Source organism: Citrus sinensis, chromosome 3 (genome assembly GCF_022201045.2).
Source record: "Citrus sinensis cultivar Valencia sweet orange chromosome 3, DVS_A1.0, whole genome shotgun sequence".
In the NCBI taxonomy this organism is placed as follows: Eukaryota; Viridiplantae; Streptophyta; class Magnoliopsida; order Sapindales; family Rutaceae; genus Citrus; species Citrus sinensis.
In genome coordinates, this window is record NC_068558.1 from 26210771 (window position 1) to 26232759 (window position 21989).

The 21989-nt window shown below is 32.7% G+C and overlaps 1 protein-coding gene across 4 annotated transcripts in view; it reads left to right on the forward strand.

Moving 5' to 3' along the window:
• Positions 1-21989, forward strand: part of LOC107174224 (putative 12-oxophytodienoate reductase 11) — a 90333-nt gene that overhangs the window by 18193 nt on the left and 50151 nt on the right. The window contains exons 1-5 of one of the 4 annotated variants that reach the window (XM_052437933.1): positions 14048-14301; positions 14933-15073; positions 15216-15346; positions 15715-15891; positions 16538-16893. In XM_052437933.1, the coding sequence (XP_052293893.1) occupies positions 14177-14301; positions 14933-15073; positions 15216-15346; positions 15715-15891; positions 16538-16893 (930 nt within the window). In that variant the 5' untranslated portion in view covers positions 14048-14176. Of the gene's footprint in view, positions 1-14047; positions 14302-14932; positions 15074-15215; positions 15347-15714; positions 15892-16537; positions 17276-21989 lie in introns of those variants that run through there. The other 3 variants (XM_052437932.1, XR_008053338.1, XM_052437931.1) reach the window with 3 other exon arrangements.

Sequence of the window (21989 nt, forward strand, 5' to 3'; positions counted from 1 at the left end):
TTAGAAGGTAAAGAGCAAACTTGTTGTTCGTCATCTATGGACACAGAGGAGTTAATATGTAAATGCAAAGCTATTTCTATATGAGATGGCAGTGAACGAAAGCTATCAATTAGAAGCGGAATGCAAGGAAAAAGAGGGAGTATAATGGCAAATTCTCTAGTTGGGAAAATTCTATTGGCAAAGAGTGTCCACACGGATATGATCAAAACTGCATTAACACGAGCATGGAAAACAACAAAAGAGGTGAAGATTGAGAGCATGAGAAACAATATTTTTCGGTTCAAATTTGGGTTAGAAGTTGATAAACAGAAAATAATGGCAGGAGAGCCATGTCATTTCGATAAGGCTCTGATTGTTTTGAAAGAACCCAGTGGAATAGGAAACATGAGAAAGGAAGAATTCACGCATACACGTTTTTTGGTACAAATTCACAATATACCCATAGTTTGCATAGAGAGAGACAATGTTCAAAAGCTAGGAGGACTGATTGGAGAGGTGTTGGAAGTTGAAACTGACTATGACGAGGAGTGTATTTGTTTGTATGCAAGAGTCAGAATATCCATTGACATCACAAAGCCATTACAGAAAATGGCTGGAGCTAGAAGAAAATGATAAAGTAGAGTTGTCAGTATTGTATGAACGGCTCCCAGATTTCTGCTTTTGCTGTGGTACCATTTGGTACCAATTTAAAGAGTGTGAATCATACATGGGACAACCAAAAAAAAAAAAAAAACTGCCCTATGGAGTGTACATGAAGGCATTGTCCAAAGTTGAAAAAACTGGGCTGAACAGGGGAAAAGATAGATGGAATAGAAGGTTTGAGCAGCTCAATAACGAACCAAAGGAAGCAGAACACCATGGGAGTAGGCAGGCAAAACAAATTGGTTTAGACCCGTATAAACATGAACCCGAGTCAAACCAATCTAATTCGGGAGATCATGATAGTTAAACAAGGAAGATTGGGGAGTAATTAATGCAAATGACTATAGAACTAAGAAATTAGAAAGACACGGTCAAAAGTAACCTAACATAGCTGATACCGAAAATATAGCCGACAACTTAAACAATCATGGAAAAAAGAGAGAAAAAGCGGGAACGGAGAATTGGGAGGGAATAAAGTTAAATTTGGCGCTAAATTTGGAGCCAAAATTAACTCTAAATACAAGCCTAAAAAAATATCAAAGCAACTCAAGCCCAGAAGAAGTAGTATGTGATGGACCGAAAACAAAAAAATGTTAGGCCTAAGAGAAAGAAGTGAAAGCTGCAAGCTAGAAGTGTAAGTAGCAAAGGACACACAAAAAAAAGGCTAATTGTGGGAAAAAGACTAGGTCGTGGAGTAATAAGGTCAAGCCCAAATTATAAAAAAAACCAAGATCCTAAGCCCACAAAAAAACTCAATAACTAGAGAAAGCTCTTGCAATACATCTCCTCTTAGCTATAAGCTCAACTAGGTTGTTTTAAGAACGGAGAAAATGTTAAAAACACAAACAATGCAACTCAATCAACGGAGGCAGAACATCAACCCTGCCGACAGCTATGAGGATTCTAAGCTGGAACGTCCGGGGGATGGGGAATGACCGGACGTTCATAGTTCTCCAAAAATTCCTCACATTGTATAGACCTAAATTAATGTTTCTATGTGAAACTAAATTGACATCTGTACACATGGAAAATGTTGGCAAGAAGCTGAAGTTTGAAAATTGTTTTTGGGTTAGTAGAGGTGGTAATAATGGGGGTCTAGCTATGCTTTAGAATTCAGAAACAAGGGTAGATATCACCTCTTTCAGCAAACACCGCATAGATACTGAGGTAGAATTGAAAGTGGGAAGCAGATGAGATGCACTAGAATCTACGGGCACCTAGAAACGAGTCAGAAAAAACACACTTGGACTTTATTAAGGAGATTAACAGGTTTATCTTCACCCCCTTAGTTATGCTTTGGCAATTTCAATGAGATAATGCACTTAGATGAAAAAAATGGAGGAAAAGACAGGGAGGTTCATATGATTATAGAGTTTCGAGATGATGTTCAGGATTACAATTTGAAAGATTTGGGTTATACAGGCCACCCTTTTACATGGTCTAATAGGAGATTTGGTAGCCACTTTGTTGAAGAACGTCTAGATAGATTTTTATGTAGTAATGATTGGACAAATTCTTTCTAAAACCAAGCTGCAAAAAAATCTGATTATATGGTGCTCAGGCCACAATCCGATTTTGATGGAAGTGATAAACAGAGCCAATAGAAAGCCATATAATAAAAGAACCTTTTCAAGAACCCATTATAAAGACATGTAGAGCAACTATAATGAGTGTAAGAACATTGTAAAGGAAGAATCGGCCAAAGACTAGTCAAGGGATAATGCAGTGCAGCTTTTTAAACAAGCCAGCAAATCTTCACTAACTGAATTAATACACTAGAGTAAGAAAACTTTTAAAGGAAGCAAGAAGAAATTAGAGAAGCTGATGAACAAAATATAAGAGCTCCAGTAGGAAAGACAGTGGGATAGGGGTGAAGAATTGATAAGCATTGAGAGGCAGATCCATAACCTCCTTTTAGATGAAGAGATCTTTTGGAAACAGAGAGAGGTTTAAGGCTGATTGATTGATGGAGGGAGATAAAAGCACTAAATTCTTCCACTCAAAAGCTTCATCTAAAAAGAGGAAGAACAAAATTTGAGGAGTTGAAGATGCATAGGGAAAGTGGGTAGAAGAAAATGAAGATATTGAGAAAGAGTTTTGCGGTTACTTTTCAGAGTTATTTTCAACTTCCAACCCTACTCAAGATCAAATAGAGTGTGCTTTGAAAGGAATGGTCTTAAAAGTTTCAACTTAAATGAATGAGTATCTGACTCAACCATATACAGAGGAAGAGATAATGGAGGCTCTAAATCAAATGTGTCTAACCAAGACACTAGGCCCTGATGGGCTACCGGCTGCCTTTTATTGGAAGCACTGGCCATTAGTTAACATCACCACATGTCTTCACATCCTCAATGAAGCAGGTAACATTGCTCCTTTGAACCACACATACATTGCTTTAATTGCCAATAATGTAAAGCTTAGGAAAGTGACTGAATTTAGACCAATAAGTCTTTGTAATTTCATTTATAGGATTGTTGTAAAACTATTGCAAATAGATTGAAAACTATCTTACTTGTTGTAATTGATTCTTCGTAGAGTGCTTCTATCCCCAACATATTGATAATGGATAATATCATTGTTGGGTATGAATGCCACTATAAGATTAGGCATAACAAAGGAAAAAAAAATGGCTTGGTGGCTCTTAAGTTTGATATCAGCAAAGCTTACAATAGGGCATAGTGGGATTTTTTAAAGCAGACAATGATCATATTAGGTTTTGTTAAGAAGTTGATAAATTTAATTATGAATTGCATTACTACGTCATCCTTTTCTATAATCATAAATGGAATACCAAAGGGCAAGATTATTCCTAAAAGGGGCTTGAGGCAGGAATGCCCTTTATCTCCTTATCTGTTTATAATATGTGCAGATGCTCTTTCAAATTTGTTGATTCAGGCTGAGAGAAGCAAGTTAATACATGGGTTGAAATTTGGACAGCATATTTCTATTTCTCACCTCTTATTTGCATATGACAGTCTAATTTTTTTTTCCAAAGCCTCAATTAAAGATTTCCAGCATCTAAAAGATTTGTTCGATTGCTATGCCATTGCCTCTGGCCAAATTTTTAATTTTGAAAAGTCATGCATGTTCTTCAGCGGCAGTGTCTATGCAAACCAAATTTCAGCCATTAAAAGAATATTTCAGCTCAATGTGGTAACGAAGCATGAGAAGTACTTAGGCCTGCCCTCAATGATAAGAAGGAAAAAGAAAAATTTCTTCAATAAGATTAAGCTAAAAGTCCAGAGCAAGATCTCTAGTTGGCAACAGAAACTTTTCTCGAGTTGAGGAAAGTAGTGGCATAACAAGCTTATGCAATGAGTGTCTTCAAGATACTTATTGGTCTGTGTGATGATATTTAGTGAGCAATAAAAAGAAGGAAAAAAGGGGGCATCATTTGGATCAGAGGGGAGAAGATGAGTCAAGCTAAAATTTGAGGGGGAATGGGCTTTAGAGACATATCAAGTTTTAACCAAGTCATGGTAGCTAAGCAAGGATAGAGATTGATTCAAAATCCAAATTCCCTTGCAGCTTCTGTTTTAAAGGCTAGGTATTTTCGAGAAGACTGATTTTCTAAATGCTTCAATGGGGTCAAACCCATCTTATATTTAGAGAAGCTTACTTTGGGGTCGACAAGTAATTCTTAATGGATATAGATAGAGAATTGGTAATGGGTAAAACATCTTAGCCTACAAAGGAAATTGGATTCCAAGATCATCCACTTTCAAACCGTGGACACCAAGTGGCTATAAATATGAAATTTTTGAATTCACCAAATTGCTCCAACAGTAAAGGTAGAAATTGGAATATCATATATACCCTTACCATCCCAAAAAAGATCAAGATTTTCATTTGGAAAGTAGTTAAAAACTTACTACCGACAGCTGAGAATTTGTGGAAGCGTAGAATTATTCAGGAAGGTCACAACAAGCATTGTAGAAATAGAGTGGAAAATACTATGCATGCCCTAGTCACTTGCAAAGCAGCAAGAAAGGTTTGGTAGCTTTCATCAATGGTGAATGCAATTCAATAGATGAGAAATGCAAACCTCTTGGGGGATTTGATGATGCTTCAGAAGAAATTAAGTAAAGCTGAACTTGAGCTTGTGGGGTCAATGTGGTGGGTGATTTGGCATGCTAGAAATAAATTTGTATTTGAAGGTGTAAAGTTGGATCAAGGATTGCAAATGGCCAAAGCTGAAGCAGTCAATGAAGTTTTTAGAAGAACAAATTTTCCAGAGATGTTGAATCTAGGAAAAATGCAGAAGGAAAAACCAAAATCCTGGACCCCTCCACCCGATGGATGGCTAAAGATAAATGTTGATGCAACTACTGACACCAAAAGACAATGCTCGGGATTGGGAGAGATGTAACATATGTGGAAGTAAACGCAGCTGAGTAGGGCATCAAAATAGCACAGGAAGCAGGTCTACAGTCAATTATCCTAGAAACTGATTCTCATGAAGTACCAGAATTGATAAACAATAGAGAAGGCAGCCTAACAGAAATATATTTGGTCATTGCAGAAATTCAAGATTTAAAAAAGAATTTCAAAGCCTTTAAAGCACAATATGTCCCTAGATAATTTAATGAGTGTGCCTAATCTTTAACTATGATGGCTATTGAAAAATTTGAATATGTTTTTTGGGTGGAGAATTTTCGTTCTGAAATTTTGTAAGTTTTCACTTCGTTCAATTAATGAAAGTTTTACTTTCCCATAAAAATAAAAACTTGTAAAACCACGAATTCTACTATAGGTGAAGATTGCCGTATATGAAATTTTTATAAAAAAAATTAATCTTATTTTCGATGTGAAGATTATCAAATATAGAATTTTTATTAAGAAAAATTCTTAATTTTTGGATAATTATGAATGGGAGTAATAATATGGAGATATCTAAAAATTAGACTTCCTTATATATGCAACTTAAATAACATCTTTGAAATGTTAGAAGAATAATTATTCATTAGCGTATTAATCAAATAAATTTCAAATATTGGGGTCTTCCTAAAAATTGGAGCATCATTTAGTTAACCTAATACTAAAGCCGCTCTTGAATATGTTATGGAAGCCATGCTAAATTTCAAGGATTTAAGATTCTTAGAAAAGGCTATGCTGATCTCAAATGGTACAAAAAGGAACTCCCTAATGTGAATTGAATGGACACTCAATCCTCTAATTGCTAGTAGTTTAAGATCCTCATGTTAATTGTTCCATATCTTGATCTCATTGAGTTTACTAAGACCAACTAACTCGAGACCTTTAACCATCTCCAATCTCTGAGACTTATAACCTCAATCACAAACACCTAGTCAATTAAATTTTTAATAACATGATCATCCGCTTCAACTGACGACAAATATAATTGTCTCAAAAAATGTAACATCACGCTTGTTGGTAACTCAAGCTTACAGCCATTTAACACTAAGGTAAGACGTGTTTGGGATTGAGGTGTTGTACCTTTTAAGTTACACCTTCTGTGAAAAAAAAATAAGCTATAAGTATGAAAGTACTTTTTTTTTCCTCCGGAAAGATTAACAAAATAAAGAATTAATTGGTAAAACTATGAATTCTACTGTATGTGAAGATTGTCATATATGAAATTTTTACAAAAAAATGAATTTTATTTTCGAGGTGAAAATTATCACATATAGATTTTTATTAAGAAAAATATCTTAATTTCTAGATAGGGAAATTATTGACCGTCCACCCGTTTTTTTCAATTTTTTCAAAAATACACAATTTTTTTTTTTTGCTGGAATCCACCTGAACTTATATTTATTTTCACTCGTCCACTTCCGTTTGGAGACTGTTAAGAAAACTAACGGAATATTGTATAAATAATTTTTTTACCCTCAAATGTAAAAGATAAATTATCCACTGACCACTTTTTTTTTCATATTGTTTCAAAAATACACAATTCTTAATTTTTTGTTTGTTGAACACTTGAACTCTACTTGAAGTTATATTGGTTTGCATTTGTCCACCACTATATTGTTGTGAAATGACAATTTTACCCTTATGATGTCAACAAAGTTCTAACGGTGTTATAATGAAAGTGGACCAATGAAAAAAATATTAACTTCAGGTGGAGCGCTGCAAAAAAAAAAAAATTTGTGTATTTTTTGAAAATGGTGAAAAAACGGATGGATGGTGGATAATTTCTCTTCTGGATAATTATGAATGAGAGTAATAATAATGAGATATCTAAAAATTAGGCTTTCTTATATATGCAACTTAAATAACATCTTTGAGATGTTAGAAGAATAATTACTCATTAGTGTATTAATCAAATAAATTTCAAATATTGGAGACTTCCTAAAAATTGGAGCATCATTTAGTTAACCTAATAGTAAAGCCGCTCTTGAATCTGTCATGGAAGCCATTCTAAATTTCAAGGGTTTAAGATTCTTGGAAAAGGCTATGCTAATCTCAAATGGTACAAACAGGAACTCCCTAATGTGAATTGAATGGACACTCAATCCTCTGATAGCCAGGAGTTTAAGACCTCGTATTAATTGTTCCACATCTTGATCTCATTGAGTTTACTAAGACCAACTAACTCGAGACCTTTAATCATCTCCAATCTCTTAGACTTATAACCTCAATCATGGACACCCAACAATTAAATTTTTAATAAAACTTTTAATAACATGATCATCTACTTCAACTGACGACAGATATAATTGTTTCAAAGAAGGTAATATCACGCTTGCTGGTAACTCAAGGTCACAACCATTTAACGCTAAGGTAATGTCTATTTGGGATTGAGGTGTTGTACATTTTAAGTTACACCTTCTGTGGAAAAAAAAAACTATAATTAAGAAGTAAAAGTTAATATTATGTTGTAAATATAATTTTTTTACTAATAATTTTAACAAAATTAGTAAAGATATAATAGATATTTTATCATACAAGTATACTGTCAAATTAACTTAACTTCCAAGTTACAGCAATTTGTGTTTACCAAACATTTTGGTGCTATACTTTTTAAGCTCCAACTACCCAACCTCAATCCTAAATAAAACAGTAGTTAACGATTTCCAACAAGAAACCATTTAACATTATTTTCAATTGCATAGCAACTGCGTTGGTGATGAATAGTGCTTTTATTTTGTTACAGTGCACATAAATACGATGAAAAAATTTTGAATCAAGTACCGAAAATGGGAATCTAAGCCATGCTTGTTCCCACGTTTTAGATAAAACGCGTGTTTCAACTACTTGTTTGAATGGGAGTAATGACAAAATATGATGCCTATGTGCTTTTGCAAATTAGATGTCCTTTTTCTTATTCAGTTACTAGAATATAGAACCGCACTTTGCGCGATTTTGAAAAAAAAATTTAGTATTATCTTTTTTTTCTTATTTTACTTTTAACGGTTTATTCCATTCGATTAAGAGGCAAGACTTCCAAAAAAAAAATGTAAAACTAAAATTAAAGACTTTTTTAGTTATTAAAAAAATGAAAAAAACTATTAGCCAGCAACACAAATAAAAAAGCAACGCAAGATAAAGAATAAAATGAGAGAATATATTATAGAGTGATTTTATTCGTTCCAATTGTGTGTGTACAAAATAAAAAAATGAGCTCTTATTTTATAGTTACATAATCACTCCATGAAATTAATGAAAAATTATGGATCCTAATTCTTTGTGAGATAGTGGGAGTTATAGGGAAGCTAAAGGTTGTTAATGGGAGATAGTGAGGAGACTAAGAGATATATATTATGAACATCCACATTTATTTTAATAAATTCATAACACTCCCCCTTGGATGTTCATTACAAAGAATATGTCTCATTAAAATATTTACATAATTGTTATTGTGTAATACAATCAAATTAATTATGAGAAGATGAAAAACCAAATTTGAAAAAAAAAATCTCTATTTATTAGATAATAAAAAATATATAAAGATGAGAAATTGTGATGCCACATCACCTTCTCTAGTCCTATCTTTATATATATATATAGATTCTCCCAACATCACAGGCCTCCCTCAATTAACCACTCTCAAGCCGATTAATAAATTTATTAATTATATAGATCATGTTCTTACTCATCAACAACATAATTAGAACTGAATCTAAATCCAAATTATTTTGAATTAATATGGATTATGATATCTAGGCATGCATGGACAAATTGAAATTTAGTCTAATTCAGCTTAATTTATTCTTTAATGAGAAAATAAATTCGAACAAAAATGACCCACAAAAGATAATTACAGAGAAACATACAATATACATTTAGAAATTGGTTTAAGAAATATAGGTAGTGTTTACTTGCTGGAATAGGAGTGTGGAGTGTGGATTCTTCCCACTCCAGTGTTTACTTACCTTAAAAAAAGGGGGAGTGGGAGTGGAAATCCGTGGGTCCCACTCAATTTTGGAGTGGGGAGTGGGATTCCCACTCCCATGGGGGGAGGTGGGAGTAGGAATCCACTCCCCCCTCTTCCCATTTTATCCTTATAATTAAAATAAAAATAAATAAATAATATCATATTTATTAAAAATAATAATTATATCATATTTAATTAATAAAATAAAAATAAATAAATAAATATTATATTTAAATTAATAATAATAAACATTAATTTTAATAAATATTAATTATTTATTTAATTAATAATAATAAATATTTTATTCTAAAAAATATTAATTTTGTACTATATTATCAATAATAATATTTCATTTGTGTTGCTATTATTAATAATTTTTATTCACATAATTTAAATTTAAATTAATAAAAAATTATGATTTACATAATTAAGAATATTAGTAATTATTATTAATTTATAAATATAATAAAATATTTATTTTATTTTCCAAATATATTTTTTATTAATTTTTTAATTACAAATTATAATTCTGTACATAAGGATAAAATTGTAATTTAAAACAATTTACTCCCAATCTAAGACAAAATAAACAAATAATTGGGATTCTGATTGACAATCCATACTTTCATTTAGTCTAAATAAACACCCTACTCCCACTCTCACTCCCACTCCACACTCCTAATCCAAGGATTCCCACTCCTCAGGATTTCCACTCCAATCCAAAAAGTTAACGCAACAATAATATCTGTCAACCATCAACAATCTCGCCGTCTAAAGCAGCAGCAAACATATAATAATGGTTCTCAAACATTGTTAAATCCCTTAACACTTTAGAATAAATCAATATAGGAAATGATTGGTAAATGCTTATTTATTCCTTATATTTTGAGTTAAGTGCTCATTTAATTTTTTTATTTAAAAAATATATTAAAACAAAAAAAGACAACAAACAAACGAAAAAAAAGAAAAAATGATTTCCAGAGAAAGTCTTGAAACTCTTATGATATAGGATCTTGAACGATCTTAAAAGACATTATAAAATATAAAGGGCTAAACGGTCATGAATATGTACTCGGAAATAAAAAAATTATTATTTTTTTATATTTTGTTTAAGTGAACATTCAAACATCATTTATTTTTAAATTTCAAAATTCTTTACTTTTATATGATATATATCATAATAATTCAAAAAAGAAAATTGTATGTATTCTATCTCTAAAATAAATTTAAAAAAAACTTACAAACGATTAAGATATAATAAATTATTATTATTATTATTTTACTGATGATGATGACAACAACGACGGCGACCATGATGATGATATCAAAATAAATATTTGCTTTAATATTTTTTTTAAAATATTTGTTAAGTATAAAACTCTACTCAAGTCGAATAAATATATGCTTCAATACACTTGAGATATGGCTAAATGTCAAAAACAACCACAAACATGAGAAACTGGATGCAACAGTCCTTCCGTTTGAAAAATGTTCGATAGAACCTTTCGTCTTAATTCGACAAAAATATAAAATAAATTAGGATTACGAGGTGGTTAAAAGACTACAAATACATTAATCTTTTATTAAAAATTATAAATACGTTAATCTTTTATTAAAAAATCATAAAGACCCACAATATATAGTACTCCGATGCTATTATTTTTATAGTGAGTGGTCTAATGGTTATAATTCCAACTTCTTATGGTTAAATTTGTAATTTCTTGGATAAATTTGTCAGTTCGTTTGATGACAAAGATGAACTTGGACATGTTTTCGTTTCAATTAAGTGGGATGCATCATTTTCTTTAATAGTTTATAATATTAATTATTGACCATTGGGTGGTTTCTTTCTTTCTTTTATCTTTTTTTTTTAATTTAGCATTGACGTGTACAGTTTCGATTGTGTGACTAAACTAAACACTTTAAAACTTAAATATATAGGTTTTGTAATGGAAAAGAATGTAAGAAAGACGACTCGTTAGTGTAAAAATAGAAAAACTTGCGACTTAAAACTATAGAATTCATCAATAATGAAATTTTAGTCATATAGTATTTGTAATATATCTTTAACATAGATAACTATATAATTTAAAAAGAATTTATTTTTCTATTTTAATGTTTTGTAATGTCTTCATTAAGATTCGCAGCTGAAAATGTACGCTTGTTGAAAAATCTTTTAAATAAGTAAAACAAAAACTATATATTATGATGAACAAAAAGGTTTGATAAATTTATAACAAAATCTAATTACCTTGATTGAGATAATAACTATGGAAAATAGACCACTAGTGAAAGGGACAAGGTAGCACTTTTACTGGGTGAAGGAAATTTGGGAAAGCGGAAAGCGACTAATTAAAAAATTATAACAAAAACTTTCCATGTGGAGTAATTTTTTTTATAATTATTTTAGGGAAATAATAAAAAATTTTAGGCCGGCATCTCGAATATAAAGTAGTAATAAAATTATTAAGCATCAAATTAGGCTTATACATCGCCTTATCACAATTTTTCTTTACAGTGACATGTGATTTTTTTTTTCCTAATAAAGAAGAGATCCCTTCAACTAATTTCAATATTTTGAGTCTTGACAAAGACAGATCACTTCCGTTTGAGTACATTATAGATTAATTTGTCATCACTGAAGTCACTCCAATTATATGATGTTTTGATATTCTTAATTAAAACCAATTTCATGTTTCTTTAAATATAATTTTTAATTCTATTTTACTTTCTTTGTTGGTACTACTTGATTTTTAAATCATTTAATTATACATATTTTTTAGGCACCCTAAACTTTCATTCCAGTACAATCAGCACAATAATTTAGGGTTATTCTACTAATAATGTAACTTTTAAAATACTATGCGTTTTAAAAAATAATTGTATGTGTGTTAAATTTTATTGCTAAATTGCTATAAGAATGTAAACGATTGAACTAGACTTACTGTTAAATTGAATTTATTTATATATTTATAAATATGTATATAAAATATTTTTATTTTGTATAAATGATAATTGATAACTAAAATAAATATTTTATATTATTAATTTTTTTTGTTATCTTAACATAATGGGAAGTAATAATATTTTTTTAAGTTAATGATTTTATTTCCTAATTAAAAAGGATAATTTTAGATTTATATAATAAATTTGAGAATATGTATGAAATTATGTTAGGTAGAAAATTGATTCTTAAATCAAATTTTGAAAAACTACTTATTCTCAATTTTTTAAAATCCATTATAAAATTAAACTAAGTTTACCAAAAATAATTTTTTTAAAATTATCAAAATCTAAAATTAACTATTAACTTTTAAAAATTATTTTTAAATTTCTCAACAATAATTCCAAACAACCCTTAGAATCTCATTATTAAAAATAGGGTCCGCCTATGTTGCAATAGTTGCAACATACCACTACTTTTGTCATTTTGTAATTTAACCATAGGATCCAAGGCAAGAATGGTAAAAGCAAATCGAACGGTAGGGTGTATTTATTTTGGTTTTTTTCATTGCAATCCCTCTTGTTTTTTGAAATGTCAAGAAAAAATATAATTATTATTATTTTATTTATTAGCTTAGTTGTTAAATGATATGAATAAGGAATAAGTATGAAATTTAAGAGGACTTTTATTATTGATATTGGGCAATTACAATGCATGATTTAATACTCGTTTATTTATTCCACAAATTCATAAATATTTCATAATTTATTAATTATTACTATCATTTCTAGATCTACTCTCATTATTTAAATTTATTAATAATTATATATTAATTATTATTTTTATATTAATTATTAATATATAAATATAATATGATATAATAAAATAATATTATAATATAATTTATTTTTAAGATTATAATTATTATAGTAAAAATAAAAATATAATTTAAATATATTTAATGTTTCAATTAAGACAAAAGTTAGCACACTGTAGTGAATTATATAATTGACTACAATCTAACTTTTAAAACTTCCAAACATAAGTAAGTAATAAATTAATGTGAACAATATTATAACAATATACAATATTATGTTCTAAACACATTCTAATGGTGCGTTTATTAAATCAGAATTGAAATGAGCTAGACTTGTAATAAGAAATTTGAATTAGAATAAGTTATTTACTTGAGCTATACGAATTGGAGTCAGAATGAACAACATTCCAATTGATGTGTTTACTTTATTTTATAATTGGAATAGGCTATTATAAGTTATTAAAATGCCATTTGTTAATTGTGTCACTAATATTATTTGTATATATTATAATTAAAACAACAATAATAATAATAATACTAAAAATAATAATTATGACAATAACGTTAATTAAAACAAAAAATTAAAAAAATTTAACAATAATAATAATAACAACAAAATTAACTGAAATAATAATATTAATAATGATAATAAAAAAATAATAAAAATTATTAATAAGTTTTAATAATAATAATAACAACAATAATTAATAATAATTAAAATAATAAAGTTAATATATTTTAATAACAATAATTTTAATCATAACAAGATAAATATTAATATTAATGAATTAATTACAGTATAATAACAATTAAAATAATAAATGTAATAAATTTTAATAATAATAATGACAGTAATAATCATAAATAATAATTAAAATAAATAAAAATAATAAAATTTAATAGCAATAATCTTATATAATAATAATAATAATGATATTAATAATAATAATAATTATTATAATAATAAATTAAAATTCTTTTCAAATATTATTTTATTTCAAAAATAGACTTATATGTAAACGTTTGTTACTTTTAGTGGCTATTAAATTTTACAAAAAATATAAAGTAGTGTAGTGTAATCGAAATTCGAAAGGATAAAAGTTGTTGTATGTTGCAACTTGCAACTGTTGCAAAATAGGCGGCTCCTTAAAAATAAAGGCATATTGGTTAGTTTGTTCAAATACAGGCAACAGCAGCCAGCTACGTACTTGCAAACGTCACGTGCCAGCGATTAAAAGCATTTTAAACATATGTGAACATTGAATCCAATGGCAATGGAGACTGATTCGACCCTCGTGGAATTTTTTCATATTCCAAAACGGTCGACCCATATCGGTCTATAAATACCCAATTGAACCCTTCCGTTTCTTTAATCATTTTATTTTCAGACGCGTTAAGGATTCTCAATTTGCTTGTAATTCTACTAAACATGGGAAACAGAGCAGAGGAGGCTAAGCAAAATCAAGAAGAGAACAACGGTAACATGGCCATTGAAACTCCCATCATCCCTCTTCTCACTCCTTACAATATGGGCAGTCTCAATCTTTCTCATAGGTACCGATTGTACCCACCTTTTATTTCATTGAGTTTTTTATTTTTATTTTTATTTTTTGGATTTACATTTTCTTTCGCTGTATGGATTTTTGTATGGCGTTAACTTTATTGACGAAAGTGACATCTGCCAAAGTACATTTGAGTGACGAGCATTCACATCATGAGCATTCAGATTCTCACTGTTTATCCAGGGCTCAGCGCAAACTCAGTTGACCACTGAATCCTTGTCCATTTAGAATGAATGGATTAGTGAATATTTGGAATGGATTAGGAAATATTTGGGATTTAGTTACTGTGGTTTTTAATTCACAGTCTCTATGTGGAGTGAATCAGTAGCTATCGAGTAAAACTGTTGGTGTTTAAGGAACACTTTTTAACTGTCCTTTTTTGGTAATTAAGCAGAAGCACGCCCGGTTATTAACTTATAATACCCTTAACTGATTAGAATGTATGATCTGATTTAGTTTCTGTATCTTCTTTGTATTTGTTCGTTTGGTCTATGATCTGACTGAGAGTTTTACAGAGGCAGTTTAAGTGTAATGTTGCAATTTTATGGGTTTTTTTCTTTTGAGTTTGAGTTATTGGTGATGGGGCTAATTGAATTGCGGCTTGCTTGTTTTGTTTATTTCAGAGTTGTTTTGGCACCACTGACTAGACAGAGATCATACAACAATGTTCCTCAGCCACATGCCATTTTGTATTACTCTCAAAGAACCACCAAAGGGGGTTTGCTTATAGCCGAAGCCACTGGAGTTTCCGACACTGCTCAAGGGTAATTTTACATCCGTTTAACTGTTTTAAGAGTTTTTTGAGGCATTAAATAGATAGGAAATTGTATGTTTGAGTTTCGAAAGCATTACCTGTATTTAGTTGCTTGAAAATCTTGTGTGTTCTGTTGTTTGTTTTATTGTAAGGTATCCAGATACACCTGGTATCTGGACAAAGGAGCAAGTTGAAGCATGGAAACCGATTGTAGATGCTGTTCATGCCAAAGGTGGGATCTTCTTTTGTCAGATTTGGCACGTTGGCAGGGTTTCAAATCAAGGTGTGTTCTATATCTCTCTCTTCTATTGACAGTTACTGGTTACTTAGTTATCAGGATCATACATACATTTTATTTCTGACAATAAGATAAGGTACCGTGAACTTAAGCTATTGAATTGCAGTAACTTGCAGTAATCTAATATGAGGCAAGTGTTGAGAGAATAAGCAGCTCGGATTAATCAAATGCTCAAATTGAGTACTGATCATCCTACAGATGCACCATCCTTTTGCATTTTATTTTCAGTTAATAAAATGACATTTAATAGTTTTTTTACAACCTCCATGTGATGGATCTGACTGATTTTATAGAAATTTGAGAATCATTTCAACTGGATCTTCATTGGTTTTTCCTGTCGTCAAACTGTACAGATTATCAGCCAAATGGTCAAGCTCCAATTTCCAGTACAGACAAGCCATTGACCCCTCAAATCCGCGCTAATGGTGTTGATATTGCACAATTCACTCCTCCAAGGCGGCTAAGGACAGATGAAATCCCTCAAATTGTGAATGATTTCAGGCTTGCTGCAAGAAACGCAATTGAGGCTGGTAAATTCTTTTTCTGAAATTAAAAATTGAATTGTGGGCAATAAGTGTTTTAGTCATATAAATGCATTAATAGATTTTTACTAGGCTTTTGTGGCTTGTAAATAATGTTGTTTTATTGTACTGTAAGGTTTATGTGAAAACAGTTAAGTTTCTTTACAATTATGCTTATTGTCCCATAGTTGTATTTATCATATTGAATAAAGAATTTGAAAACTTAAACCTTACCTAAATGTGTCATAATGTAAATGGAGTCATTACAATAGTCGGATTATTTGGAATGGGTTCTAGAATCTTACATGTGACTCCTTTTGTCATCTAAAATGATGGTTGAGACTTTGTTTTTTATGATCTTATCAACTGTTTTGTTGTTAGTTAAAGTAGGGATTGAGTACCTGCAACTGAGTAGTTTTGTAGCTTTCTGCCTGCATCTCTGAGACATCACAAAACTGCCTCGGATTAACTTTGAGAGCCAACCTAGTAAATGCTTAAATACTTTTTCTTCTTCTTAAAATGAAAGCTAGACCCTCCGTTTGTCTGTCCGCACAATGCGAGCCTCAGAGCTTTTAGTTATATGAGAAGAGTTAGATAAATGGAGTGTTCATGCTGTACAGGTTTTTGGTGTCTAACTTTGTCTTATACTGTATAGGTTTTGATGGCATTGAGCTCCACGGTGCACATGGCTACCTAATTGACCAATTTATGAAGGATCAAGTGAATGATCGAACAGACCAGTATGGAGGATCCTTAGAGAATCGTTGCCGTTTTGCTTTAGAAATAGTTGAAGCTGTTTCCAATGAAATAGGGGCAGATAGGGTTGGGATAAGACTATCTCCGTTTGCAAACTATATGGAATCAGGAGACTCTAACCCAGAAGCTTTAGGTCTTTACATGGCAGAATCCTTGAACAAATATGGTATCCTCTATTGTCACATGGTTGAGCCAAGGATGAAAACAGTTGGAGAAAAATCTGAATGTCCTCACAGTTTGCTGCCCATGAGAAAGGCTTTCAAGGGTACTTTTCTTGTCGCTGGGGGTTATGACAGGGAAGATGGAAACAAAGCTATTGCTGAAGGCCGTGCAGATCTTGTTGTTTATGGTCGCTTGTTCTTGGCTAATCCAGATTTACCCAGGAGATTTGAGCTCAATGCTCCGCTCAATAAGTACAACAGAGAAACATTCTACACATCCGATCCTGTTGTTGGTTACACAGATTATCCATTTCTCAACACCTCTTCTTTGGTTACCAAGAAAAATGATTAGACTGATAAAGCATTATCTCGGATTTAATCCTGTTTTCTGATTGTTTATAGATGTACTGTGTTTATGTAAAAGCCAATATAGGTTATCTCAATAAAATTGTATTGGCGTAAGGCCAAGCTCTATACCTATACGTTTCACATACACTTCCTCTCTCATTCCAATTGAGACTGCAATTCTCAAAAATCACAAGGATAAAAGAAAGACGAAGCATTGTGGAATCAAACTCAAAACCATCCTTTCGTCTCCTAAATTGGAAAACGAATTAACATGGAGCAATTCATCACCAGCATGTTTGAATACATACTTAGCTTTCCCTTCAGTTAATTTCAAAATACTTACATTACTCCAAATTGACAAAACATAAAACAGGTCTTCACACGTGTGCATACGGGCTTGGCCCATTTCGCAGCCATTTGATGAAAACTAAATTTATATATTATTTTGGATTAAAAATCAGTTAGTAGAATTGATTTGAATTGGTCAAGGTTCGTATCTAAAATAAAATATTTAAACTAAAACTATAAAAGAGTAAAACTAAACCTAATTGTATACGATTAACACCACACATGTACAGAATAACAATGACACATATACTCTTTCTTTTATAGTACTTTTTCTCTAAAAATGTACTAGAATGAAAGGAGACTGAAGCCTATTTTGGCTTTTTCATTCGCTCACTAGTTGGGTGTTCTTTTACAATTTTCCATAGTACTTCTCGAAGGAATTTGGGTGATTAACTCCGTCTTTTAGCTTTTATTTGCGGATAATAGAGGGTAGGTGAGCTAAGTTATTGCTGGATTCATAGCTAAGTATGGATACAGAGGATTTATTGCGCAAGGGTCAGGCTGTCGTTCTAAAAGAAGAAGAAGCAGGCATAGTAGCATTCATGAGGCAAATGAGGATTAAGGGAGAAGAAGTTGCTGCGAATTGTCTAGTAGGGAAGGTGTTGCTTTCACGAAGCATAAACAGGGAAGGCTTGAAAGCAGCTATGCAAATAGCTTGGAGAACAGTGAAGGAGGTAAAAATTGAAAGCATGGGGGATAATATTTTTCTCTTCAAGTTTGCTTCAGAATAAGAAAAGAAAAGAGTGCTTATGGGAGGGCCATGGCATTTTGACAGAGCACTGATAGTTTTGATCGAACCATCCGACATTGGTGATATCAAAAATCAATCCTTTATGCATACAACATTTTGGGTACAGATCCATAATATACTCATAATGTGCATGAACAAGGAGGCAATTGAAAAACTAGGTGAAAAGATTAGTGGGATCAAGGAAATAGAGACAGACGAAGCCGGGGATTGCATAGGACAGTTTGCTCGAGTAAGAATCTCCCTTGACATTACTCAGCCATTAAAAAAGATTGTGTTTTTACAACAAGATGAAGGAAAAATTCCAATGCCAATCCTGTATGAAAAGCTACCGGACTTTTGCTTTTGTTGCGCGCATGTAGGTCATCAGTACAGAGAGCGCATGTAGGTCATCAGTATAGAGAGTGCCTGAGGTAAAAAGGACAACATCTAATGTTGAGTGTAACAGAGCAGGAAAACCAGCAAGTGGTGCATTAAAGCAGGGTGGTGACATCAACAAGTTGCAGGACAGAGTGACTAGTAATGATAGCCAATCTAGATATGAACGGAAAAAAGGCGGAAAAGAAGGATTGGAGGGAAAATGAAAATCTTGTAGAAAAAGACAATGTGGGGAACATGGAAAATAAAATGGAGGAGGACACGGTGGGTGCCAGATCAGATGAAGAGGATTTGGATAATGGGCCCAGCAAGGCCACCGTGAAATCCAAAGGAAGAAAATGGAAATTGCGGGCAAGAAACACCAAAGGAGAAGGAGCAAATAATATTACTTTCGTAGAAAGTAAAAGACACAACAGTGAAGGCCATGGGCCTAGCCTAGAGAGCAAAAAGAAGGGAGTGTCCAGTCCAAAAAAGCAACCATAGGGAGGAAAACACATAAGCCTAGCAAAAGCATTAGACAACTGCAACCATTTTAGCCCCAACAAAGTAGCTCGCTAGTTGAAGCAAGCAGAAGAAGTGCTTGATGCAGGGGAAAACTTGGAAGCAATGGATGAAGACCTATCGGCGGGTGCTGATGATCAACCCCACCGACAACCATAAAGATCCTCAGCTGGAACGTTCGAGGTCTGGGGAAGCCTCAAACGCACTTAGCAATTAGAAAAGTTCTATACCTGCACCGATTCTAAATACAATTTTGTTGTGAAACTGAGATGATGGCTAGGTAGGTCAATTTAATTTACAGAAGTTTTAATTTTGTAAATTGTTTTGCTGTGGACAGAAATGGTTTGGGTGGAGGCCTAGCTATGCTCTGGGGAGTAGACGTTAATGTCAATATCACCTCATACAGGCCCCACCATATAGATGCAATAGTGAGTAGTGAAAGTGGCTTGGTTTGGAGATGTACGGGGATTTATGGCCACCCAGAGCTCAGCCAGAAGCGCAGCACATGGACCATTCTAAAAAGTTAGCTAATCTTTCTTCCCACCCTTGGTGTTGCTTTGGGGATTTCAATGAAGTGATGCATATGTTTGAGAAAAATGGGAGCAGAATGTAAATGTGGTTGTCGAGTTTAGAGAGGTTGTGGGCTGCAAGGGGTACCCGTATACATGGTCTAATAAGAGATTTGATGCTAATTACATAGAAAAATGGCTGGACAGATTCTTGTGTAGTAAGGATTGGGGCAACAAATTTTAAGACTCTACAGCCACAAACCTTGTTAATTGGGTCTCGAATCACTGTCCAATATTCTTAGAATTCAAATAGAGATGCAAGAAGTCGAGGACTGTGAGCATATCGTTTCTTGTGATCACTATGAGGATATGTAGAGTTCTTACGAAGACTGTAAGAGCATAGTAAAAGATGAGTGGGGAAACTATGGGGCTAGAGCTTGGGAGGATCCTGCTCACCAATTTCAGTGGATAGCAAAAAAGTCTTTAGCTCAGCTTAAGATCTAGAGTAAAAACGAATTTGAAGGAAGACAAAGAAAACAAGAAAAGTTGTTTTAGAGCCTTCAGAATGATATGCAAGAAAGCTCTAAACTAACTGATGGAGAGGAGATCAGGAAGATTGAAAGCCATATCAATTCCATGCTTATTGACGAGGAGATCTATTGGAAGCAACGATCGCGGGCTGACTGGCTAAGAGAATGAGACAAAAACACTAAGTTTTTCCATGCCAAGGCTTCTGCCCGTAAAAAAAAGAATAAGGTGTGGGGGGTAGAAAACTCTCAAGGCGTCTGGCTAAAGGAGAGAGATGATATAGAAAAGGAATTATGCGGTTACTTCTAAGAACTCTTCATTACATCCAGCCCAACTCCAAGCCAAATTCAAGCTGCTCTTCAAGGAATGCCGGCAATAGTAACATCAGAAATCAATGCCCAGCTGGAGAAACCCTTCACTCCAGAGGATATAGAGGAGGCTAGGACATATGTGCCCCACAAAAGCCTCAGGTCCAGATGGCTTAACTGCTGTATTTTTTCAGAAGCATTGGAAATTAATTCGCAATAAAGTTGTTACAACATGTCTTTATATCCTTAATGAGCAAGGTAACATGTCTCCTCTTAACCATACTTTTATCGCCTTGATCCCTAAAATTGCTAAGCCTGGGAGAGTCTCTGATTACAGGCCCATAAGCCTTTGTAATGTAATTTATAAAGTCGTAGTTAAGGCTATTGCAAATAGAATGAAACTGATCCTCTCCCAAATCATTTCTCCAATGCAGAGTGCATTTATACCCAATAGACTCATTACAGACAATGTTATTATTGGTTATGAATGCCTCTATAAGATAAGACACTGTAAAGGGAAGAGGAACGATCTTGTGGCTCTTAAGCTAGATATTAGTAAGGCGTATGATAGACTTGAGTGGTCTTTTTTGAATCAAACATTGTTAAGGTTGGGTTTCTCAGCTAATTGGGTGGATTTGATTATGAGGTGTGTCTCTATTACCTCACTCTCGGTGATTATTAATGGTGTGCCAAAGGGAATGATTCAACCGGAAAGAGGTCTGAGGTAGGGCTGCCCAATATCTCCATAGCTCTTTATCATCTGTGCTGAGGCGTTCTCCAATATGCTGGTGAAGGCGGAAAAGAATCAGCTAATCCAAGGTCTGAAATTTGCAAAAGAAGTCTCAATTACCCACTTGCTATTTGCGAATAATAACCTGGTTTTTTATCGTGCTTCAGTGGCTGATTGTAAGCATCTGAAGGAGATTTTCGACAACAATGCAGCAGCTTCTGGGCAGATTTTTAATTTTCAGAAATCCTCCTTGTTCATTAATGGTTGAATCCCTGCAAGTCAAACAGCTGCTATTAAGGACATTTTCAAGTTAAATATGGTCTCCAAGTAAGAAAAATACTTAGGCCTCCCCTCAATGATAGGAAGAGAGAAGCTGAGCTTTTTCGATGAAGTAAAACTAAAAGTTTTAAACAAGATCATAGGGTGGCAGCATAAAAGGTTTTCGAGTGGGGGTAAGGAAATCTTTATTAAAGCGGCAGCCCAAGCTATCCCAGCTTACGCAATGAGTGTGTTCAAGCTTCCGAGAGGTCTTTGAGACGACATTCAATGGGCTATAGTGAAGTTTTGGTGGGGAACGAAGGAAGATAAGCAAGGTATCCATTGGTTAAAATGGGAGAAGCTCAGCCATGCAAAAAACAGAGGTGGGATGGGATTTCGGGATTTTACTAGCTTTAACCAAGCCTTGGTGGCAAAGCAAGCTTGGAGGTTTCTGCATTACCCAAATTCTCTGGTCTCAAGAGTCCTTCAAGCAAGATATTACAAGAACTCCAGCTTTCTAGGTGCATCAGTAGG